Source organism: Tyto alba, unplaced genomic scaffold (genome assembly GCF_018691265.1).
Source record: "Tyto alba isolate M040663 unplaced genomic scaffold, T.alba_DEE_v4.0 Super-Scaffold_1, whole genome shotgun sequence".
NCBI lineage: Eukaryota > Metazoa > Chordata > Aves > Strigiformes > Tytonidae > Tyto > Tyto alba.
Window position 1 is genome coordinate 27768247 of NW_024881261.1, and position 26520 is coordinate 27794766.

Below are 26520 nucleotides of genomic sequence, written 5' to 3' on the forward strand. Positions count from 1 at the left end.
CAACTCCTTTTTCCCCTGCAGATGAAAGTGGTGTGCAGAAGGAGCAGTATACACTAAGGGATTTGGTGTCAGGCAATCACTTCTCTGGAGGATTAAATGAAGCCTTCAAAAAGGCATCCTCTTCCCTTTCAGTTATAAGATTCATAACTCAAACTGCTGGCTCTGTTCATGGGACTTTTTTTACAAAAAATTGTAAAATATGGCTTCTTACATTTATTCACTGGGATTCTTCTCTTTATATACACAATAGTTTGACTCCTCCAATGACTAGATGATCAGCTGGCAAACGAATATTGTTCTGAAATGGAGCTACTGGATGGTAGCGTGAGCTAGAGTCCGTGTTTGTAGAGCAGAGGAAGAAAACCGCATGGCACAATGCCTTTCTGCTTTTTCAACTTCTGCTATTGTTTTTAAAATCCATGCCCCACATATCAGCCATCTCTTGTTAAAACAAGGCCTCTGATCAAGAGCCTTCATTGAATAAGAATTACAGTAACGTGATCCAAAAGCTCACAGGCTGGGAACTCCTCAAAACCTGTCATGGGAGGACTTTTTTTTTCCTTCATTTTTCACAGAGTTAAGATATGCGGCTCCTCAGGCATGAGAGGACAAGGGGAATAAAATAGGTTGTGACCATTATTATTAATCCAGATGCTTAAAAATGAGCAGTCATGTTTTCCCAAATTATACAACTGATTCAAGAATAAATGATACCTTTGGGTTTTGTGCCTTCCAGATAAAACGCTCATCTCATTTTGATGTTTTTTTTTCAGCAATCCCAAGAATTATAAAACTGCTATTTAAAAAGATATCAACAATTGCTAAATGCACTTTTTCTTGTTTCTTGACTTTTCGTTCAAACGTCTACCATCACCAGAAATAGAGAATTTAGTAGCAATGTTATTAATGTAAATTAAATTCCTTCTTTCCTGTGCTTTCCCTCTGCTCCTGCTAAAATGTTGGAATATGTAGCACCATAAGGGATGACAGTGTGAATTATAATACCAAGTAAATTTACTAAATGCCTTTAAAAACAGAACTACAGGTTGTTCAGTATAAAGGCACACATTTAACAGTTAAAAAATTGCATTGCCCATGAAAATTTTAAAAGAAGACTAGATTTTTCCCTCAAAATTGTGCCAACCTTTTCAGGAGAGGTAGGATTCCACTCTGAAATTTCTTTGTGCTTTCTGTGCATGTAAAAACAATTTTGGTCATGACAGTATCCCACTACACTTTAGTCAAGAAATAGTCTTCCATTTTCATCATCCCGAAGTTGATCACCCAAATTGCTCATGATGATACATTATGATGAACAGAAACCAAAACTCCTGTAACAGGTCAGTATAGTAAGAGTGCTTTGCTCTGTCACTAGTATTTCCTGAGACTGTCATGTTTGCCTCCTGGCTGGCAGGCAAAGATTAAAACCTTGGTTGTTGGAAGGCACGTCTGTGCTGGCCTGTCCCAACAATGGGGCATAAGCCCAAGACAAAGGCATTGAACATAAGAGTGAAATTTCTCTCAATTTGGGCTCGGACAGATGATTTCAGAGTAGATTCCTTTACGATTTGGAGGTAGGATAGGTGATGTTATGGAGGAAGGAATTCAGGGTAGTTCTGGTATTTCAGCTATAACTCTCCTCTAACTAATGAGTTCATATCATAAAATTAGAAAATCTGCATAAGAATTAAGTAGGATTTTCTGTGTTCACTGTAGAATTCAGGGCCTTGCTTCCAAGTTATATGCTGTTCCTAGTTTCCAGTCTTTGCATTAATGTGATGTAGAAAAGACTATGTCAGCCCTTGTGTATGTTATTTACTATGTTGCTTTGTCTTCCCTTTCCAGCACTTACAGAACCCTGCAAACTTCCATAATGCAGCAACAGAGCTCCTGGACTGGTGTGGAGACCCCAGAGCCTTCCAGAGACCATTTGAGCAGAGCCTGATGGGTTGTTTGACGGTATGTCCGCTCCCTCTGTGGTGGTGATTCCTATCCTATGTTTTATATATGTTATTTTATCTTAAACACATGAAGCCAGATCCTAACAACTGTTTGACTCCGTTACTCAACAGGAAGCCAAATGCAGTAACAAGAAGTTAAATCATAAAAGGGAAAAATCTTTATATTTAGATTACTTACAAACACACAGGCTGGGTTACTTGAAATGTACATACAATATTTATTTTCATGGTTTGAAATTGCTGAGCAAGCTGTGTTCTTACGGAGTTTAGTCATTTATTTTCCTCTGTTCATTTTTGGTGGGCCTGAAGGACTACTTTTCTTCTATCCTAAGGATGCTGTACTTTCACCTAAAGAGTGTTTCTGTCATGCTTGTTTGGCTCACTTTGTTACAGATATTGACTGCAAATCTAATCCTGACACACTAATTCCAAGAGTTTTATTGACTTCAGTGCTTTTCTTTCCATTCACTCTTTATTAAGACCACTGTAGTTTCAAACTATTTTAGTTAGAAATTTTAGCATGTACACAACACCAATTTTTGATTTGAAAGTTTTATGCCCCATGTACCCAGCGGCAGGATCCAGTCCAAAATTGTGGCATGGAGTCAAGACAGTAGAAGAATTAAATTTTGTCTGGAGTAGGAATGCTCAAAAACTTCACTGCAATTTGCAGAACAAGTTGATGTAAAGAAATAGTCACAAAGGAGATCGAAAATTTAAAATTATTAATGAAGAAACCGCAGTTGTATTTGTTGGGGGGTCAGAAGTGCATGCATCATTTTCATGCACTATGTAGCTGATGTATATAAAACAGACATTAAGACTGAGATTTAGTTGCCAGAAATCCAAATGTTAAGGAATGGCTCCATCTTAATGTGCTCAAGTGTATAGCATCCCTCAGATTTCTATGTCAAAAAGTTAGAATAAATCCAATGATGTAAGGAGGTGCGTATCATTTTTACAATCATAAAAAAAAAAAACAAACAAACAAACCAAAGTTAGAAATATTGGGGGAGTCCAAATATAAGACATTCAATGATTCTGCTTGAAGTAAAAGTTATGTGTAACCTTAATCATAAGAAAATGTACATAGGATCTGATATGACCATAAATATTTTTTATTTATACTTCTTAATAACTTTAATAGCATTTTCAGGCTAGCATTTAGGAAGGAGGCATTCAGCTCAAGTATGCATAGGCAGCCTGTGTACAGTATTTCTCTGCAGACCTCTGCTAGAACATAGTAAATCTGACCTATGACTTCCTTGCTCTTTAAATCTTTCCTTTCTACATAAGCAGATCTGCAGCCCTGCCCAAGTGCAGGGTCAGAATAAGGTCTGACTGCTAGTGATTCGCTGTCTTCATAGCGTGTAGGGAAAGTGGGAAGGAAATGCTCCATGAAAAATAGTGAAATAAAACACATAATACCTGGTGATTGGAATTTATTGAAATGAAAATACTATCTTCTGACAAGAAAGGGAGAAAAAAATCCTCATTATCTAAGTACTTCTAAGATTTGAACAGCATGTATTGCTTTCCTTCATATTTATCCCTGAAATCTGAACAGGGTGGCATGAAATCCCCCTTTCCCAGGCTTGTTATGGGAAAGCACTATCTGCACTGCAGGACTGACTGACAGCATCATCTTTATCACATGTTGTAATCTCATTATATTCCTAACAAGGAAAAAACACAGGAACTTAACTGGTTGTATTAGATAAATGCACAGGATTTGCAGAATGCTTATAAAGTACAATGAATACGTGTCTCTTGTTCCTAATTTTAAAATCCCTATAAGGAAGGTATTCTTTAATTTCTCACTGTGTGCATCCATCTTCCTGCTTCCCATTAAACAGACTTACCCCAAGAGGTTGATACTTCCTGTATCTTCCTACTATGTAGCAGTACAGTGGGCAAGGTCTCCTTTTTTTTCCCCCTCCTTACAAAAACCCTTTCTATTTGAACTTGCGTATATATAACTTCTTTCTAAATAATATTTTCTTCTTCAAAATTTAGCAAAGGTGGATGTTGAGGTTTGTTGTCCTCTTACAGGAAAATGTGTTTATCTACCTTTATTTAACAACATGATAGAACTTAAGTCTATTTTCAGGGAAATTATTCAGAAAGTTGCAAATAAGTGAAAGGCAGATGAAATACTGGAACATAATGAGTAAATTTAACATTAGCTTGCTTAGCTGCATGTCTGTACTATCAGAGGTCAATTTTTCTTAATGCTGACAAAATTTATCCGTGTTGTTCTTTGTGAGGATTATGCTAAAAGAATAATTAAAAGCCAGTATGAAGGTCTGTTCAACCACTAAAACATGATTATTATTTTATTTTGCCAGTCTCTAAAATGACCTTCAAAAAAAAAAATCCCCCTTAAAACTTCCATATTTTTGGATATGCTTTTAAAAGCAATTAGTCTCTACCACCATTACAACATTTGATCTGTGTGGATTCCTAAAGGCAAGTGCATTTCATCCAGAAATTCTACAAAGAGTATAAATTCTTGCTTGCTTATAAGGCTCCTCCTTTGTAGTATACAGAAGGATTTTTTCTTTTATGACGTTCTGTTCTGTTAACTCTCTGACCAGGGAAAAAGTGGTATACTAAACTGTTCTGGAAGCCTCAAGGGATATGAAATCATTGCATCCTACTAGTTGGTAACACGGTATATACTAATCTGAATTGAAACATATTAATATGTCATGGCTGCAGAAGGGCAAGCTCTCTCAGGAATGAGCAAACGATTCATTCATACAGCGCAAAGTTGAAGTGCATCAGAGGTAATGACATAGCATCAAAACAGACCTGTTGTATTATGAGTAGTCAATTTAATCATACCTCTGGTGTTACCAGTTCTTTGCATCATTTAAGTCTTGTTTTTAATGTTTTTGCAAAAAATAACCAATTAGATATAATCCTGTTAATAAAGAGGAAAATAATATGTTCAAAATCATGAAATTGTGCTTTAATTTAAGAAGTTGTTCTTAGAATGTAGTTCTGTTTATTCTGCACACCATCTTCATGTAGGCACTGTCAGTAATATCTGGTTCACTTTGTAACACCAGTCTAACAGACCCTGAATGGATACAGAAGAGCGGTCTTAGAAATATTCTGCTTGGGTATCAACAGAAAAGCTTCCAGCTTCACTTATGGAATCACTGATTTTGACAGTAATATATAGAATAGGCTATTACAGAAGGTTTTCTGTGGTTAAATTGTAATGACAGCACTTACGGAAATCGTGAGGACTTGAAAATTTCCTGAGTTAGCTAGACAGCACATGTTGAAAGTCAACATGTTTCTAGTGTTCATTTTTCCTCAGTGATTTTTTTCTCTCTTAGAATAATAGATGTGCACAGTATACATACTGGCTATTAGCAGTAGATAATAATTTTTATGTATCAGCAGTACTTGATATTACTGGGGTTACATTTGCTACTATGGGCTCCAATGACATCGTAAGGAGGATAATAGGAGTGGTTTTCTTATCTCAAGAACAAACTCAGGATTTGCTACAGCAGCTGAAATTGTACCAGAGAGGTGTCTAATAAGGCATGTTAAACAGGCCTTGTTTAGCTAGTAAAATACTTAGCATTTTTTATATATTTATATATATATATATGATACTTTAAATGATTTCTCTTTTAGAGGTGAAATAACTTCTCTTTGTGATAAAAAACTTAGCCTAATGCTGTCAAGACCTATGAATAAAGCTGGAATAATTCTGTGACATGCAGGCAGTCACTGATGAAAGATTTAGAGTATGTGGGTAAAGTTACAGCTTGTGCTTTAAAAATAAGATATCTTTTAATGAACTAAGCCCCAAAAGCTGTGCCCTTTCTGGCAAAAGTGTGTGTGACTGCATGTGCATCGCCATTATGTTCAATCAGTTCTGGCAGACACTGATTCCAGAGCTTACCTTTTTGGGCTCACTCATTACAGAAAATCACCAGAGTGAGTGGGTAATACAAGTTTATAAAGAAAATACATTTCAACAGCTAAATAAAAAGTCAAGGAGGGAAGGGTAAGCTTTGAGTAATTTTTTTTTTTTTTTCTTGCAAGCTACAGGCTACAGAAAGATTCTCTCGGACAGCTGTGATAGAACTCCTGCAAACAAATTACCATCTTTCCCAGAGACAATAAACTCTCTTCTAACTCACCAAGGAAAGCTAGGTGTTTTCAACCGTAGTTATTTTCAAATCAAATAGAACTGTCTGTAGGCCAGAAACCGAACTGAAATCATTGATTCTATAAATTATTGAAATTGCAATGGTTACTGTGTTCTTAGGTATGTAACATCACTTCTTGCATAGTGTTATGGAGAGCTGATTAAAATCACCTGCACTTTCCACAAACCAGACATAGCTATGCTTTAATTATGACTGAAACAGTTTTTGATTCTAGCATTCATAGTTTATAAAGTACTTTGGGATAAGACTATATTATGGTAAGGCTAATATTCTTGATAAATTGAAGAATATAACTCTCTAAAAGTGTACTGTATATGGCATTACCTTACTGTCTTCTGAAAGAAATAGCTTTGGTTACCACACAGCGGTTAAAAAAAATAACCCTAGTTTGGTTGGACAAGGTTGTCTCACTCTCTTCTGCCTTTTCTCAGATCCACTCTAGTTTCATCCCATAGCTCTGCTCCTGCCAAGCAGTTTAACATGTAAATGATCTTACTGAGAGCATTGACTATCTTTTGTGTCAACGACGCAGCAAAAATGGAAACGAGGGGACAGCTGAGAGCAAAATGGACAGATTGACAGACTTGTCTTCAGCGAAGGACAATAAAGCAATGCTTTGGTCTCTTACTGCACTTCAGCGTTACAAGGCGCCAAGTTTATTCAGGGCTCTTCAGTGTGTCTGAAAAAGAAATAAAAGGGTGAGAGAAGCACAGCTGTGTGCAGTTGCTCTGTAACTGTACCTAAAGGCTTAGTCTAGGAAGTTAAAATCCAGCACCATGACAGTTTTGGACAGTAGGAGGAATTCAGGTAAGGAGGCTGTGCTTACCTGAGCTGGCTCTTGGCCAGAGCACTGAATGTAACAGAGCTGCTTCAGTGAAAACTGGGGTCTCTGACCACCATGGTTAGGACCTGGGCCTCTCTTTCCATCCAAAAGATGGCACTTCCTATCCTAGTTTGTCCACAAAAAGCTGTGCTGAAATAGTAATTAAAAATCACACACACACACACACCATACCCACCCCCCAACTATCATAATGTTCTAGATTTCCTTTCCCACTGTTGTGTCTATCACAGCCATCAGAGGTGGGAAACTTACCCATGTTTGCTTTAGGAATGTTTCTTTTTAAATTAAAAGAGTAACAACACACAAAGCTGAAGTCCTAGTCATACTCTATCTGAATATTATGGATTTCATTTAAATCTTTGTTTCGTTTAAATTTGATTTAACAATTATTATTTTGGATTTCATTTAAATCTGTGCTGCTTGTAGCTTTTACTAGATGTCTGTACTGCTGAAGAAAGTTGCTGAAATAATGAGCATCTGTGTTAAACTGATGGAAGTTCTGCTATAGGTTCACATTTTAGTGATACTGATACATGGTACAGTAATGTTTTGGATTGCATTTCTCTTTGGAAAATCCTGGAATTGAGACCATTGAGATTTTTTTTCAGGTCACTTTAAGAAAAAAAGAAAAAAAAAAAAGCTGCCTTCAGTTTCACGATGCAGAAATCTATTTTAACTCATCTGATAAGTAATGAAAAACATAATTGATTAAATATATATATTAAAAAAAAAAGACAAGAATGATATGTTTGAATAATATCAAGTTTTCACAACAGGGTGCTTCAGGCAGCAAAACCAACAAAGTTGAGCTAATGCTAATGTGTTCAGAAGGTATCTGCTGCTACACTGACTTCACATCTGGCTGGATTACTTCTGTTTGATGCAGAAAAGTATGTAATCAAAAATCAACATTTGACATTGAAAAAATCAGATTTCAAATCAGGGTAGGATCTGAATGTGAGTAATTACAGATGGAAGAGTTGGTTCAGCATATCTATACCCAGAAAATGGCAGGATGCAACTGCCCATTAGAGCCCTAGAAAAGTTGCATTTAGTCATTGTATCCAATACTTCCAGAGCAAAAAAGTTAATGTGGAAGAAATTCTGCTTCTCTTGTCCTCTGCATGCGTTTAAGCACACAGTTTTATGTGTTTGCAGTGCACCACAGTGTTCCAGGGCTGTGTACGTGCTGTACCATCAGAGTACAGCCAGCAGGCACAGAACACTCTGCTTCAGAGCAGCTTGTAATGCTACCAAATAACTCAGTATTACTGGCTGTTGTATGACCTCATGGTATCCTAAAGCCCTTTTTTTCACTTAATTTCATTAGTCAAGACATGGGTTATTTTACAACTTTAAAATATTTGTTTGAAATGTGTTGCTGTCCAAATTAAAATGCTTTTGGAATTCCTTTATTACTTTCTGATGAGTGTTTGTTTCATCCATTTCATTGTTCAAAATCTGCCAGGACTCAGGTGGCAACAGTATCAGAGTTGACCCAGTGATCAGCTGGCTTAATTAAAGAAAAATCCCTGCATCTTTCCCTCTGGGAGAAAATTTCAGATGGAGAAGGTTGAGTGTAATGACCTGCTCTTCTGTGTTTATGGTTGTTAGAGATTTGCAAAGGAGAGGAAGAGGATATTGAGGAAGAGATAGCCTTATTCTGCATTATTTACTTCACTGTTGCAGGAAGTGTCAAGAAAAGTAGTAGATGGCAGGGATACTGGTTTATTTTGTTTTGAAAATATGGTCCCTATCCAGCTAATAGGGTGGGAAATATATTTTAAGAAAACCCTAGTTTGAATACAAGGGTTCTGTAGAGTCTCTTACATTTGCAGAACCTACTTAATGTCTGTTTCCAAGCATCAAATGCAAGACACTAGTTAATGATACATAACTTTACTCACCTGCTGTGATTGTTCTGTATTATTGAGGCAGCCCTTCAGCAACTGAAGTGTAAGAGTCTCATCCGACCAGGACTATCAAGTCACAAAGATTTCTTCCTCCCTTTACCCCTGCTTTTTTTTTTTTTTTTCAGTTTGAGGCAGATCACTATTCATGTTGCAAAATTCCTCACTTTGCTTCCTGTTTATCTGATCTTTGTGTGTTACTGAGGGAGAAAAATTACCATCTACATTGCAGAATTCTAATTACAAAATTTCTGCTGTAGTCTTCAAACTGCATTCAGATAATTTCAAGTATGCACAAGTGGCTGAACACAGAGCTGTCTGAACTAGCAATCAGCTGGCATTTTTAGTTTTGAGCAGCCAGCAAATTGAATTGGTAAAATTCATTCTGATGCCAGCAGGGGGGGGTGCTCTTGACTGCTGCTAGTTAAGAGATTCATTGAAAGTGCAACATAATGGGAAGGGAGTTTTGTAATAAGCAGTCATACAGCTCTCTTGATTAACAGTCCTGTTAGGTTAAGAGGTACATTGTTGCAGTACCTCGTGTTGTGATGACAAGAAGGGCAGGGAGTGGAGCTTGCCATGGTGTAGCTCCTTAGCCTTGCAAAAGGAAAAAGGATAAAAAAGGAGAAGGGGTGGGAGGGGGAAATATTGCAGTTAAATTTGTCAAGGAGAAAGGAAGTTGGTAGACGAATTTCTCTGCTTTTCATGTTACTGAAATCTCTCATCGTTTTCCCCTCAATGCCAATGACCCTGAGAGTTCAAGCATCTGGATCTCTGAAGAGCTGTGTCACAGGCAGCGAATGCAATGTCTCTACTATGAATGCAATATTATTCAGATTAAAGTTTTCAAAGGTTTGGGATGATCAGATTTTCTTATTGTTGGTTAATGTTACAGTAATGTTTGTTTGCAAATAAGGTATATGTTCCTTTAAAGACACAGCTTGAAATAGTTTTCAGCACCATATCTAAGCTAAAATAAAAGCTAGGTGTTACAAGAGTATGTAGAAAATAGGCTAGCTTTTATAAGGTCTAGCTGTCTCAACTGTTATTGTGAAATAACAAAGAAATGTTAAGTGTTGAACCTTGGGCTGGCCAAGCACTTCTCTCAACTGTGATAAAGGATGATGATCTCAGTTTATGATTGTGGTATCACTGGCAACTCTGGGGGTTTTTTATTTTGTTTTGGTTTTTTAAATGCACTACTTTTCAACAGAATTTTATGGCTCGTATGCTTAGGTCAACTGAGATACATGCTAACAGCATTGCAGAATGAAGTCATGGTTGAACACATGATGCTGCCTGTATGTTGTCTGAATTTTTGCTGATGTGCTCAACTTGAATTAGCAGCTAGAGAAAGGTTGACTATGTTTGCAAGTGGTATCACATCATTTAGCCATGACATTGAATGGTTACTTGAAACTGTGTTGACTCGATCCCATCTGATCAGCACGGTTATCTGAGGAAAATTGGAATCACAGGAGGTTTCAAACTTGGGAGAGTTCCTAGGACAGGGTTCAGGCTGAGCTGGGTGGCTCCAAGAATCACTGAGATTTGGCTTGGGATAGACCTGAGGAAGCAGCCTGTCGACTCTTTTTCCCCAAGCTGGGATGTTGTATAGATATTGTCCGGTCTACTGATGTCATGTTTTGAATCTCGGAGGGCAGCTGAGAACCATGCAGCCCCTCACTTCTGCTTCCCCCCGCCCAGGACTGAGAAAGAAAAAACAAAGGCTTGGGATTTGAAAGAGGACAGGGAGGGATGAATCACCCATTACGGTCATGGGCAAAAGACAGGCTCATTAGGGGAAGGAAAAAACAACGTACATTTATTACAGACACTGACAACAGCCACACTTAACAGACAGAGTAGGACAGTGAGAAGCATTACCACATCTTGAGAAAATCTCCCCCCACCCCTCTGTTCTTCTTTGGGCTCAGCTTTGCTCCCGATATCTCTACCTCCGCCCTGCAGCAGCACAGGGGTCAGGGAATGGGGGGTGCAGTCAGTGGTGCCGCTTCTTCCATCTTCAGCAGGGGGAATGTCTGGAACTTCTGCCTGCTCCATCGTGGTCCCCCTCTCACAGGAGACAGTCCTCCACAAACTTTCTCTGACCTGAGTCCCTCCCATGGGCTGCAGCCCTTCCCAAGCTGCTCCGGCGTGGGACACCCCCGCATGCTGCAATCCTCCCACCACTGAACTACAGCAGTGGGAGCTGCTTCTTCCCCCAAGATCCCAGACTCCTTCAGGCACAGCCACCTTTAATGTCCATTTGGGGCCCCCCACAGGCCTTATATCAGCATGTGTTCCACCATAGACCTCCATGGGTGGCAGGGGGGGCTGCCCTGCTGTCTCACTACAGGATACAGGGGGGTCTTTGTTCTGGCACACCTCCCCCCTTTTTTCCTCTCTTCCTCCATTCTTCCACTGACCTTGATGTTCACATAGGTGTCACAATTCCTCCTCACAAGTCCAACGATTCCTCGCAGGTCCCTTCTTAAATATATCGCAGAGGTGCAGCAGATTGGCTTGGCCTTGGTGCAGAGGTGGGGCCAACTTGGAGCTGGGGGATCTTTGAGAAGCTTCTGACGGAGGGCCACCCCTACAGCCCCCTCCCCTGCTACCAGAAACCCCACTGCTCATTTAAACCCAGGACAACTATAAATTCCCTTACACCCCAAACACCAAGGGTTGATAGGTAGCCTGTTCTAATGCTTGCTGATCTTTAGTACCTAGAACATTTTCTCAATATTTATCTTTAGTGACTTGTACACTGAGCAGATAAATTCTGCTGTGTTCCTAATTTTCTGTTTGAGCATTTGATTTTTTGTTTCTAGCTATAGTGTTTCATGTGTGTCTTTGGCCTGGGTTTTAGAACATTTTCGCAGTTTATAAAGATTATTTTAAATACTTATCCTGTCCTCTTAAGTGTTTGCAGACTCTTCTGCTTGTTATCATCTAGAAGTTTTGCAGTTTACTCTGTTTCATTGTCAAAGTCATGACTGAATACATAGAAACTACCTGTGTCTAGGACCAGTTATGATTTGACAGAGGACTATTAATAATCTGAGTAAAATTTATACTACTGTCATTTGGGCTATGTTCTTCTCTTATGACAGTGTCATATAGGGCAATGTCAAAAGGCATATTAGATTTAAGATATGTTACATCCAGTATCTTCTTTACACTTACAAGGTGAGTTAACTCATCAGAGAAGAAAACTGCACTGTGCTGACAGATTCATGATGATGTTCTGTATTACTCACCTAATATTTGTTTAGTAATTTGTTTTGTTGTCTGTCTGGGTACCTGTAATTTCTGAGATTCACCATTTCACCATCTTAAAACCAGAGATTTGATGTGCCTCCAAGGTCTATGTCTTGAATGAATTCCTGAAGATAATCATTAGCAGTTACCAGGTTTGCCCAGGCTGGTTCCTTTGAGGCATTCTAAGGTAAATTTCAGCAGGGTCTGCTGCCTTGAATATATTAAACTTACCAAATGTCTTGTAGTTAGTTCTTTATGTTTTCTGGATCATATTCCTATGACGTTCTTGTCTTGTTTCTGAGAAATCTTGGTGTTTATTTAAAAGGCCAGGAGGTCCCTTGCATACAGGTTCACCCGAGGAAAGCCTTCCAAGTACCGAGTGAGCCGTGTCTGACTTCAGTTGTAGGCAACCTGAAACGGTGTCTTTGGAGGATATAGGATGTGTTCTGCTCAGCTTTCATTTTGAAATAAAAGTAAGTCTTTAGCCATAACAATTGAAAGAAAAACTTTAAACTTTAATTACAGTTATTGAAAAAATTCTTAAGCCTGTGAAGAAAGTGGAAATGAAAAGTGAATTGCCCTGTTAGTGTTGACCAAAGGGATTGCTGAGGAGCAGTGTACAAAAACCAAGGGCTGGGTGAGAACAGCCCAGAGAAAGCCCTCTTGAGCACAGTTCAACCAGTTTGTTTTACAGAGCCTCTTTCTGCATTGAGCGGAGTGCACAGAAGAAAAATTTAGGTGGAAAATGACTCTTGGCAAAAAGGAAATTTTATTAGAAATGTCTGTTTTCTATTAAGTAGCTGAGGGTTTTGTTGTACTTTTGAGAGGAAGAAGGGGTTTCTGTGCAGTTTATCAGTGGGAGCACTTTCTTTCAGATTTAGATTATTATTTTTCGTTTCCAAGTTGTTTTCCCTCATGTTTTTCATGAAACACTTGAGCAATAAGGAATAGTTTGACTGGCTGACTTCTATAGACTCGCAAGTTCAGATTCCACCATGCTTAGTTTTCTGCTTTCTGTGCTTGCTGAGGTGTAGCTTTACCTGCTTCGAGGTCGGCTTTAGCAGGACGATGCCATGGCTGTCAGGGTGCAGTAAGGATTGAGGCTGCAGGCCAAGGTAACCAGAAGCTCTGTTTTTAGCCACAGTGGGGTACAGAGCAGTGCTTTTTCTGGCAAAGGAAACAATGAAAAGGAAACTGATGTCAAATGAGAGTGTAACAGTTTAGGCCTCAGCCTGTTGTTAGGACTCAGACTGACCCAGACTTTGCAGTCTATTCAGTGAAGATATTGCAGTCATACATTGACTTTCATGGGCTCAGGGTTTTATGATTCCTGAGTTATGTTGTAGTAATTTTTCTGTAATTAGCAAGATGTCAGCTGAGAGTAGTTATTTGGCCTCTGGTCAGTAGGTTCTCAATATTTGTAGCTTCGTGTTTTAGAATGAACTAAGCATATAAGCAGACAATATATTTCTTAAGTTACTATGTGCTCACTGATGAGCAGGTGTATCTGCCTTCATTCCTGTACAGTTTCAAAATAAATAGTTCAATGACAATGTGCTTTTTCAAAGCAGAAGATGGGAGGGCCCTTTCTCCTTTATTTTACAGACCTGATTAGCATTCTGAAATGCGTTCCTCTGTGGCAGTACAGTAGATGATGCCTAAAGGAGTTTAAATAACGTGTAAACTCTAATGAGACATTGCCCTCAGGAGCCTTTAACAAGATGTTTTTTTTAGAGGAGCTTTCTGTCTACTTCCTACTGATCTCTTCCCTAACATCTCCCTGTCAGTGGCTGACCTATGATGATACTGGAACTAGGAAGGGGGAACAGGTAGATTTCTGAGTGTGTAAGTGTCTTCCAGATCTCATAGCAGCCCTCCAGTCTTCACATCTATTGCTAACTTAGCATGAAATATGAGATACCTTGTTCTGCTGTTGTTCTTTTGCTTATTGTTTTTTTTTTTTTTTTTAATTTTATCTTATCTTATTTTTGCAAGTTTGGACCCATAGTCTTAGCCAGGATATTTACAACAATCAGACTTTTAAGTGTAAAGAATTAAAAGATGATCTACGAAATTGGAAATGTTTTTTGATTTATCAAAAATTATTGCATTCTTTCTCGCAAACTATTTTTTTGTTTCTATCTAAAACTTACAGTTATAAATGTAAAGAGAAATAGGAGATAAAATAGTAGGTGTGTTCTAGGGTTGTGTATTATATTACCGATTATCCCAAATTCTCATTTCGTTTCCCTGAAGCTTTCTACTCAGTTTTGAGATTAATATTTAGGGAAGGGACACTCCCACCTGATAAAGTCATATGAATCTGTGATTTCTAAATTAATAGGAACAACAGAAACAAGAAAAATCTACCTGGGAACTTTATCCATGCTAATTATTTCTTAAGAAAGAAATTTGGTTCGTAATTGTTAATTAGGAACAGTGGATATTAGGAAAAGTTCAGAATAATAAGATTCATGTAATAGCATTGAGTAGGTAGGGCAGAAGAGTGCATTTATTTACCATTTGTAGGTTATCATGTATGTTTGTTCTTCACTCTGTTCTATACTGTTGCTTTTTGGGGGGAACCAGTCCTGGACACAGATCATTGCAGCGTCATTAATTTAGAAAAAAGCTTTCAGATGGAGATAGGGGTGGGAAAAGGATATATTCTTGTATTGTAAGCTGTTTGGGATAGGAACTTTCTTTTGTTTCATACAAGGAAATGGTGTTCTTTTTCTCATGTTGTTCCTTGACCACTGTTTCAATGCAAAGCAATAATGGCAGTGGTAAGAATAATCTGTTTTATCTATGCCTCTGAGTCTGAAGTCATCCTGTGCCACTAGAAGGCAATATAAAAGCTCTTCTGTGTATAACTTCAGGATAGTTTGCCAGAATGACTGCAGTATTGTGTTTGCACTATGCAGATTTTCATGAGGATACATTCTTGGCTGATATCTGAGTTGCTGGCCTGGAGAAACACTTGACTGCTTTTCATCCTTAACCCCAGTCATTGATTTGCCTAGTTTTGCCAGTCCTTCTAGATCAGGCCAATAAAAAAAAAAAAAAAAAAAAAGATAAAAAATATTCTTTCCCTGTTTAATGTGTTTGGCAAATACTTGGACGTTTCTTCTAAACTAAAAGGCCTGCTTATTATAAAACTGTGGTAAATGTCCTTCCCAATACAGTATTGTTGAAATGCAGCAACTGTAACACTGATCACAGTGTAGAACACCGCCCATCAGTGTGGAGGAGGACATTTTAACCTAAAGGACCTGGGCACTGCTCTTGAGAACAGGATCAGGAACTGCTTCTGACAGAGAGATGGAGACTCAAGAACATCTCAATCCTGATTCTCAAGTACAGTAAAATGTGTTCTGTAGTCTTTGCATACGTTTCTCTTGCATTATTTCTTCTGGAAAAGCTTTGCTTCTCCAGTTTTCATGGAACTACCAGGTCTTTCTTCTGGCGAGTAGTCAAATAAGCAGATCACCAAAAGACTCTGTGTTTAGTTTGCTGTGATTGCACTGGAAACTGCTGGAGAGCAATGCCCTATACCACATTTGTACTGTGGCTGTCACAGAGATTCAATTGCCTAACATTAGTGCTGGTAATCTGGTTGATGTGTTGCGAAGAGCTCAAGTAACCCCTAATGAAGCTTTCTGTCTTTCCCTTTGCAGGTGGTTAGTCGAGTGGCAGCTCAGCAAGGATTTGACCTGGATCTTGGATACAGGCTACTGGCAGTATGTGCAGCCAACAGGGACAAATTCACTCCAAAATCAGCTGGTAGGAAAAGCCTTATTTTGGTGTATTACGGATTCTTGGATTGGTCATAATCTGAATAACTTCTACCTGTGACTGTCTCACATTCTTTAAAAAAGAAAACCAAAGCTAAACACATATTTGGTGGTAATAGTGCTGCTGCTTTTAGCATTTCAGTGGTATGCTGTTCTGAGGATATGACTTTGGAAATTCATATTTTCTCCAACTAGTGCTGTTCATTGCCCTGTTTGATCTTATAGATGAAATATTACTTCCAGAAGCATGGATGTTCAGTAATTTCATGGTGGGAATGAACACATTCAGGCCCCTCCATCTTGGTAAACCACTGATTTTCTGTCATGTGTCAACCTCTCTTTCACATTCATTCTGCACTCCCTGAAATATCTATTGCCAAACTTTTATTCCTTTACTGCATATGTCTGTACAAACAAGTACCATGGTTTCTCTCACATCTAGTCATCAGCTTTAGAATTCTGAGCCAAGTAGTTGGCAGTGCTGTTACTATAGTATTAAGCAGCCACTTCTCCAGTATTTTATGTCAATAATTGGTTAAGGCGCTCTGATCAAGTAACAGTACTTGATTATGATGTATGGCTGTTGCTTCTCTGTATAGTAAAAGGAGAAAATGCACTTCAGGGTCTTTCTGCTTCTCACGCGTTTGATTTAACTGGAGCATTTAATTCTGGTTCTCCTTTTCTTAGCTGATGAATGTCAACATAATGTGCACTGGCTTGGAAAACAGGCAGATAACTGTTCCATTCCAGACTGAGCATAGATAACTTTTCTGCTTAGTACTAAACTGGTATGCAGTCCCCGTTTTAGAACGTCAAAGAAGGTTACCTTCTTCCAAAGCAACAATTTTGTAGTCAACTGACTGGGTGTTAACATTTATTTTCATGTTCCTTTTCCGTTTTTTGCAGCCCCAAACTTATTTACTCATGGTTACTTGTTGTCCTGAGTCCTCTAAGCAGTTCCACGTGCAAAAGTGGTTTTCACATCAAAGCATATTCACTGGACTCAGTGATTTATTTTTTGCATGGGAAGGGATTGTTAGTTTTACTAGATGTTGAATGAACTGACTGATTTTCATCTGGGGAAAGTGTGTGGAAGATAAAACATTAGGCTGACCTGTCATGGTCTCCCTTTTTTCTGAATTTCTAGTCAGTTTCTCCAATAGTTAGCTGTCACATCTCTTCCTGATTTTTTTTTTTTAAACAGCTTGTCAAATGAGGCTTTCCAGCTATGAGTGCATTAAGTGAGGCATTAAAACGTAATTCCCTTTGAAAATATGCCTATTAAAAGTAGTCATACCCGCTCTCTTACTAATTCTTCTGAGGTATGTCTCTATCAGTGTGTGAGTGAAAGTGAGATTGTGAGTCTTTGGATCTTTTCATGTTGTAGTCCTTTTACTTGAGGCCTTGGATGAGGGGATAGTCTTGAAAACTGCTGGTCAGTCATCACGTCGTAGAAAACCCCAGTGTCAGTGTTTGATTTCTACCAGTAATTACTCTTTGGGAATATATGCTTTTTTCCAACTCATTACCCTAGCAATCTGTACAGATTTCAGTCTTTCCACTGTTAATTGATGCAATACTGGGAAAGCTGGTAATGAAATCATGTGCTCTTCTCTCAGAGTATTCTAAAAACCTTCTCATTCCTTTGCTTTGCTTCCTATTTCCCAGTTGCATATACAACTAATTTATTTCCAATGATATTAAATATTTGGTTTCATAACTACTTTAGTTTTACCATGTGTACAGTTGTTTCACCAGTTATTCCAGGGATTTCTTTGTGACTATCTACATTGTGGTTTTTAGTGCTCTTATTGTCTGTTTGGGGCATATAGTAACGTATCCTGTGAAATATCACATGTAGCCCTTACTCTAAGGATGTCACATTCACATGTGATCTGTGAGAGCTACATCACTGAATGGGCAACTTGAAAGACTGACAGGCTGAGATTACAAGTGTGAGATCGTTTCAGACCATCCTGATTTTTTGAAAGGTTTAATTTTCACATCTGAGTGCATTAACATTTTCTGATTTCTAAAGCAACAGTGGCTGTTCTCCATCATTCCGTTTTTGTAAAAATGTTGAGATTGCCCTTTGCTTTTTTTGTAAGCAGTGTTCATCGTTGAAAGCTGCCTTTCATGACTTTGCTGTGTGGTGCTTAGTTGCTGGCTGGGTTTAAACCACAACAGTTGTTGTCAAGGGTGCTTGCGTGTTTTGAGTAACTCATTCTTTTTTCTGTTACATCTATTGAGAGATACCTTCAACGCTTCTTCTAGTCACTTTCCTACAGAAGCCCCCTAATGTAGATATCAAATGGCATTATTTTTAATGATTAAGCATTTGTTTTTCCTTTCCTCCAGGCTTAAGGGGAACTTCATTCCTCCAAGAATGAATTTAACGCTGCCAAAGGGATCACTCTCGAAACATTTTTCTTGCATATTGTTTACTGTCTGACATTATGAAATGTAAGGAGAAAAAAACCTTTTCTAATTAGAACACATTTGTGAAGGTGAACACTGAGGGAAACATTTGCACCAAGTCCTTTCAAGGGCCATCCACTCTTAGTACCTCTTTACAGCGTAGGTTGAGGCTTGTTGACTGGTGTGCTGCAGGCTGGGATGCCTGTCGTGGCCTGGCAGTGGTGGCTGGCTCTGCTGCCTGGAGCAAGTGGGCCACCCCAGCCTCATGTCCCTCAGGTCTACTGGTTTGCAGAGGCAGCTGAACCAGTGCAACTGGTAGTCCTGCTCGCTGCTGATTCCCAGCTTGAGCTTTCTCAGGGACCTGTACTGGCAGAAGAGCTTTTGCTGGTACAGCTTGTTTTCTGCTTGGCTGGCTCCCTGAGCTGGCTCTTTGCAGGGCCCCAGGGGAGTGAGGGTCCCGTAGCAGTGCCTAAGGGTCTTGATTATCCCTGATGGAAGAGGGCTGGAGCCTGTGGGTAGAGGGCAGAGCAGCCAGCTGCCAAAGTGGCTTAACTCTATGGGAAACCCACACCCTTGGCTCATGCAATCGGCACTGCACTGTTTCATTCCAGTTGTTTTAAACCATATTAGTGGTAGCTCCCTGCTAACCTGAAGAGGTCGAGGAGCGATTACAGGAGCTGCAGATGGCAAATCAGAGTACAGGCAAGCATGGGGGGAGATGAGAGGCTGGAGCCAGGTGGAACAGCAGCCTCCTCAGGTGGCACAGCCTGAGCCGGGGGCAGGCAGGGGAACAGACCAAGACCTGTCAGCTCCTTAGCATTGCCCATCCAGGACAATTTGGTGTTGCTGAGACAGTGTTTGATGTCATGCTTTTTTGTTTTGTTTTAATTGGCCATTGACATAGTTAACCATTAACAAATTGTTTTGGAGAAAGCCTTGAGGGGAAACCCGTGTGGCATGAGAAGTTTTAAAAAGTTGTCATGTGTGCTTTTAAATAGTAATGATGATTTAATGACTGTGCCTTTTGTCTCTGCTTTCTGGTGTTTGTACCTGAAATAATGGCTGTGCCTTCTTTTATTCTTCTAGCCCATGCTGTAGCATCTGGGCTGCTGCCTCAGCAGGAGGTCAAATGCAGTGTTTTCCACCCTGTAGACAAATGACAAAGCCTTTAAAAATATAGGCCGTCTCTTTCGGTGACAGCTGCTCCCCAAACCTTCCATGGCAAATTCCTCTGCCTTGTAACACCTGTAGGGAATGGCTCCGCAGGTTAGCTGCCTGCTCATTTACTTTCAAACTGCAGCAACCTCAGTTGCTCTAAGTATGCAACTGCATAGGTATTGGCGTGTTCTGGTTTTTATTCCTTGAGCCTGAAGACCTTCTTTCTGAATAGTGTTTGCCTGGACTTTTTCTGAGCATGGTATCTACTGCTTTTGTCCTTCCTGTAGAAGATTTTAAGTAATTTGGTGGCTTTATTTTAAGGTCTCCTATTCAAGTAAAAGAGAGTTCACTGATCAGTGTTTATTTAAAAAAAAAAAAAAAAAAAAAAAAAAAAAAGAGGGAATAATTTTCTGTTCCGAAATAATTTTTCAAAACATATTTTATCGAGCTCCTGAACTTCATTGCTCTTGTAGCTACTTTCATTTTTGTCAGGAGGCCAAGCTGAGGCCAGACAAGGGGACGACAGGATGAGATCATACAGGCAGCTTTGTCAGAAAAGGACAGTGTTCGGTATCTCTGTAAAGAGAGGGAGGGAGCAAGGAGCCTGAGGGCAGAACTGTGCAGAAAAGGTACTTTAGCAATCACTTAGAAGCTACAGCAAACAAATACTGTGATAGCTTGGATGGGCAGCTAAGTGTTAGATGTTTGATAGCAGAAATTGCAAGCTCTTTTTGATATTGCTTTGTTTTCTGTCCCTTAGGCTTTGCCTGTTGTGGTTTGATTTTACTTTTCAGGAGCAGTATTACTTAATTTTATATGAAGCATAAACTAAAACTTTATGGTATCCGAGGATTTTACATTATGTTTTGTTTATTTCCTTAGCTTTAATCATTGTAATATAGCTGTAAAATAATAGGGCTGTTCTTAGTGGATATGATACCAAAGCTGTGAATAAATTGGACCCTGGGTTAACAAAGGTATTTGCAGTGAGAATACTGGCAAAGGGTGGTGTTAAAACACCACTGGATAAGATGCTGAGACCTCAGGTGTGTCCTGATCAAGGTATATCATCTAACATGTTTTACTGCCTTCTTTGAAAGCAATAGTATAGATTGAGCAAAGTGTATTTTGGTGTGTTATCAAATCAAACTTACAGAAATGAGAGAAAAGGAGAGAAGAAATGAGACGCAAATATGAATGAGGGAAAGGTAGAAAGTAAGGATAACCTTTAGATTATGGAGAACCGTAAAGCTAGATGAACACTGCCTAAATTTCCAATAATAATGCTCACATTATCTGTGGAGACAAGGCAAAGCGAGGCAGCTAAAAGGATTACAAGTATAGAATGGAAATTACCACAGCCAAGGCTGATGGCATCCCTCCAGCTTGAAGGAACTGAATGATCGACGTGCCTGCATTTGGAAAGAAACAGCATATGAATTGTCAGTCTCATGCCTCACACCAAAGATTTTCAGCAAATCCGTGGAGTCAGAATGGTCTCATATAACTGGAGAAGAAATACAAATGCTGTACCTGTACTTAGGAGAGTGGTTGATAAGAAGAATGAGCAGGCAGCTTTATGAGAGCAGAGCAGAAGAGCTTGGTTTGGGTTGTTCATGAAATGAAAGCTGAGCAGAGTGATGAAATGTATGTAAATACTAACAAATAAACATCTTGGAACAAGAAAAGCTATGAAGCTACAGAACAGTGTTGGCACAAAAACATATAGGTGTAAATTGAACAAATTATTAAAATAAGGGGGGAATTCTGAACTATGAGGGCAATTGCATTTGGAAAAGGTTTTCAGAATGACAGCAGAGAGAGAGGGAGCAGAGGAAAGGAAAATGGAAAATCAAATTGCCTTTTTAAAGATAAAACTCAATAAACATATGAAACTGACTGTATAATGTGGTTCATGTTGTAAGTGGAAGCTGGTTATGAACCTTTTATCTCTGTAGTCCAAAATTCTTACTACATTTCCATGCAGCTGTCTGATCCATTGGTACTTAGAGTTGGTGTTCTAAAACAGTCCACTTGACACTCTTCATAAAAATAAAGGCATCGTTTTCTTTCAGCTTGTACCTTCTGAAACAGCTTTTAATGCAGAGGACTGACTACATTTCAGGTGATCTCTAGGTTCACTTCCCAGCTCTTAGCACAAATTCTCACTGTGTGCCCTTGACTGCTTTGCTCTCTGTTTTGTAGTTTTATATCTTTGAAGCAAGGATAATAATACACCTTCCATCTCACTTTTATTTGTCTGGTTTAATTAAATTCAATATTATGTAGGACAGAAACTACCTTTTCTCTTGTAGGTATGCATCCAGTGCAGTGGAGCCATGGTTTCAGCTGGGACACTTTTGTTATCATACAGATAAAATGATTCTGTTCTGGGACATATATTGGCAAGGTATAGCTTTGTTGCAACTAAGGCTCTCTTTCCTAAAGATTTATAGTATGAATACTATAAATAAATGAGTAATTAATTCATAATTCATTCAGATTATGGAGTTAGTTTCATTAGCTTCTGTTAATGAAGTTGGCACCTCCCCTTGACCAAAGGGAAGCACAGTCAGTACTGTTGCTTAGTGGCAAGCAGCATTAATTCACGTCTGTAGTCTGTGACAGCCACATTTATATTGTCTGCAGAAAAGGGGATGACAAGGAAGGCACAGTGAACTTTGCCCGATAGTCTTGCTGATGAGTTTACTCAGAACAAAACTCTAAAAGACCTGCAGTTTGGAATATTATTTCCTGTATCTTGAGCCTTTGTCAGGTTGGCTTGGCATGTGGCAGACTTGCCAGGAGTCAGCTCTCAAACATCTTGAGATGGAGCATCTGAAGAGCCCACAGAATGAGACACGCTCTTCCCCACTGGACCTTACTTGTTCGAGCTGTTCCTGTTCCCTTCCTCTCAGGTGCCTGCTGCTGATGCATTTTGTCTGCCTTCTACTCTTAGAAAAAACATGATCACACTTGTGTCAGACTTCCATTATCCTCAGGCTGGCAATTCCTCTTCATCTTTAATGTGAGTTTTAGGGCCTCATGACGTATCTATGTAGATAGGTATTATTTTTCTGGAATGGAAATTTACTTCCTTTTTGGCATTCACTGCTCTACTGTGCACTTGAACACCTATGTTTATAAAGAAGGTTGCATGGCTGAGCTGCTGCTTCTTTATTCTGCCTAGCCAAAATATCATGTGGTTTATCTGGACTGTTCTTTTCGACATTTGACAGGTTGTTGTTGTTACCATGGTACCTATTGTGACTTTGAGGGATGTAGCAGTAAAACTCTGTTGCCAGGTTGGAACATTTTTGCACTAATGCCTTTTCTGTAGCACTTAGGAAAATTGCAGAGACTCCACTATAGCAACAAGCTAGATCTGCTGTTTTCTTAGTCTGTGCCTTGGATTTTCATGAGTCTGGTACTTACCTGAATGCTCACTTTGCTGTGGATTTGAAGTGTTTAGTGAATTAACTCATCATGCGATTCCTGGGCACTATCTTTTCCTAGTGTGCGCAACACACTTTCACTTGGACTGGAATTGGCATTCTCTAGAGAAGATTTCTGTTGATTTCTATCACTGTTTTCTGTCTCCTGCTTCAGGGATCCCATATGTGCTGAGAGCAACTGAAAAGTTGGTGATAGAGACAGGCTAGAGCTTGGTCTCAGTGTGAATGTTGATGTTTTATTTTTTGTTGCTGTTTTGAGTAACATATCTATCCCTCTGAACATGAGGTAAGTCACAAATGGAAAGTAAGAAGGGAGACAGCTGTCAAAAAATACATATGTACATAGGAGAGAAGAAAGCAAACTCTTCAGAATGGCATTTACCCTTTACAAGTTACCTTTTCTCAGCTTACAGCATGTGGTCCTGAACGTGTTCCCTTTTGAGCTGCAGTGCATCCAGAGGTACCTCACTGCCAGTGCTCTTTTATCAGCCTCTGTGTCTTGGAGGCATTAAGAGAAGTTCATGAGGAGTCCAGCTAGGAGACCAGTAACATAGCAACTTCTATGGGGATCGGTAGCTTTTTTGCTGCGGGAGGGTTGAACAACTGAAAGCATGGACTGTGTGAACAGATCAGATCATCCAGCTCTGGGACAGGAAGTTCACTTCCTAAATACAGTTGATATTCCACTGGTCAAAATTTCAGATCCATTACTAATTGCTGCAGGCTTGTCTCTAGCATGTAGTCAGCCTGTTAAGAAAAGTTCTTGCTCTGAATACTCTGGAGATGACACTCTGTGAAACACTGCTTAGTAGACAAGACATTATATGTGGTATTTCTCTTTAAAAAGAGAGATATCCATACGGAGAAGTCTTACTGAATAAGTGTTTCAGTGTTCTAGCACACCTGTTGAAGTATGCCATAGCAAGGTATTTACCTAAGTGCTATGTGATAAAATACATTAATTTAAATATCAGTTAGAGTAATCAAATAATCATAAGGATTTATCATTGTAGACTGTTCTAATTTGCATTAGTCTTTGTGCCTCTTCATGAGAGGGAATTCAAGGAGAAAGACCGCAGAATAATAGAAAATGAATTTAAAGAGAGCTGTTAAATACTACATTCCCCAAACAAATGCAGTATTCTTCCTTAGAATGTGTTCTATTTTTCTGAGAAGCTCAGTAAAGGTTAGTATGTTCCTGTTTGATACAGCTTCTGGATTGTTTTCATTTTATGGATTCTCTTTGTCTCAACTTCAGTTTCAATAACACACGTAAAGAAAACCATCAAATTGTCTTTCCTCTTCAGGTTTTCCACATGCTGAGGTAAATACTCCCCTTTATTTTTTGATAGTCTGATTAAAACTGCCAAGCATATTTGTGTCTCATTGTGAACTTTTACGAATATCCTAATAAACCCATGCTTTCCTTATTTATTCCTGACACATCTGTGTGTGCTAAATCATGCTTTGTAGCAGTTATTGATAACGCCTGACTTGAGAAATAAATGGAAGAAATAAAATTTCACGCACACACCAAAAAAAGAAAAAAGGTCATGAAGTTTAGTAGCTTAACAATAATAAAACACAAAAGGTGTGAATCTGAAACGAGAAACTTAGGTTGTTTTGAATCTCATTTCTGTGATTTAAACCAGGCTTTTAACAAAGTCTGGATGTAAACTCCAAGAAACAGGTCTATGATGGTGATGGTCTCTCTGCTCCTGTAAGGTGTCTCCAGACTCGCAGTAGTTGTTGGGGCCAGGGCTCATAAATAGGATTTTCTAATGTGCTGGAAGGAAAAAAAATATCAAGTGTTAAGATGCCTGGATATTGTGCAATCCTAAGCAAATCTCTGACTCTTTTATATGTTTGTATGGTAGGTATCTCTGTTGTACCGAGGCTTTGTTGTTGCAAATGTGTATTTCTTCTGTGCACTGTGAGAAAGGACCAGTGTTTCTTTGTGTTTTGAGTGAACTGAGTCTCTGCTCAACTTCAGAGATTCACTCTAAGCAAAATTTAAAGTTGTAGCATTTCATACAACATTTCATTAGCTTCTATGAAATACATGTTCAAACTAGTGGTTAAATGGAACCCTCTTCGATACATTACTTATTTGAGAAATGCCTGCATTTAAAGTGTGCTGGGGTTACTGATTTTAGTGGACAGAACAATTTACAGATTTTTAAATCCGGCCTACCTGTGTTGTCATTTCCCAAAGCCCTATTTAGGGCTGTGTAGATTCAAACCTGCAGCCACAGACACCGATCCCTAATTTCAGGTTCACAGACTGGTTTAAAACGTGCATCTTCTAAAGCAAGCTCTCACAGGAAACATAACTTTGAACGTTTTTAAAGGCAAATATTACTGACTTGGCTTTGAACTCAATAATAGAAGGCTGAACAGAGGCTGCTCCTGAGGAGATAAATTGAACACTGAACATCTGCGTACAAAGCAGGGCATTTGTTGTTTGTTGTGTGATAGTCTCCCCTATGACTGTCTGGTCAGACCCAAATGACATTAATCTTGCTCACTCTGGAAGATACTGCCTTTCCATCATAGAAAAAACAAATGAAATTATTTAGTGTATTTACTACAGAAGCAATTTCAATTAAGGCAAAGAACCAGAGAGACCTCTAGGTTCTCAGTGTGAAAAATGACTCACTGCTGGTCTAAAATGAGATTGGGAGATGTAAATTGTTGGAAATTTATAACAGTTGCTGTCTCCCACTGGGAGTGCTGGAGCGGTCCTAGTGGCCCTTGAAAAGCCAGATACCATTGCAGGCAGTGAGGGGGTTTTGCATTAGAGGTCTTCTAGTATTACAGCCAAATGTGTTTGTTTGACATAGTTAGCAGTAACTACAGTAACTGTGTCTTGACCAAAGGAAAAGCAACAAGGTACTGGAGTTGTGTCACTGTTGTGCTGTCTTAAGAGCAAAAGCAAAGGCTTCAGGTAGTTTTCTGTTAGAACCAAAATTGTGTAAACCTCCTTCCTCTGCTCTGTTACAATGTCTAGCATGCTTTACAGTACAGTAAATTGGTTTTAAATTCCAATGCAAAATTTTACTCAATTCAGCTAAATATACATCTGATACCTAGGATGAACATCATCGTGAGCTGGAGAAGGGCTAGGCTGACATTGTGGTCTAGCACCTGTTAGAATGGAGGAAAGTAAAGCATGTTCTTCCAAGAGAGATTCTTTTTTTCTTCTTTCAGTGCGTGGAAAAATTAATAGGTAAAGACAAAGTCTTTGGTTGGAGCAAATTCCGTGTTCATTTGATGATTTGCAGCCAATTATTGCTCACAACTTGCAGTGGTAGAGAAAGAAGGCAGAGGCATGGCAGTGCAGTATGATAGCTGTTGCTCAAGGAGTTCCTGCCTCTGCAGCACTTCTGGTTACATCAAAACAATTGTGTGAAGCTGTGTGCTTGGTGTGGGATCTGGAGACTGATCCGCCTTTTAGGGAATCTTGATAGAGGGGTCAAAAGAAGTGTTGTGTTGCCTGTTTTATATAAGCGGGATC

The 26520-nt window shown here is 39.1% G+C and overlaps 1 protein-coding gene across 7 annotated transcripts in view; it reads left to right on the forward strand.

Moving 5' to 3' along the window:
* The window catches only part of ZMIZ1 (zinc finger MIZ-type containing 1), a 359077-nt gene that overhangs the window by 211184 nt on the left and 121373 nt on the right, over positions 1-26520 (forward strand). For all 7 annotated transcript variants that reach the window (XM_042792940.1, XM_042792963.1, XM_042792956.1 and 4 more), the window contains 2 exons: positions 1846-1959; positions 15856-15961. In XM_042792940.1, coding sequence (XP_042648874.1) covers positions 1846-1959; positions 15856-15961 — 220 coding nt within the window. The remainder of the gene's footprint in view (positions 1-1845; positions 1960-15855; positions 15962-26520) is intronic.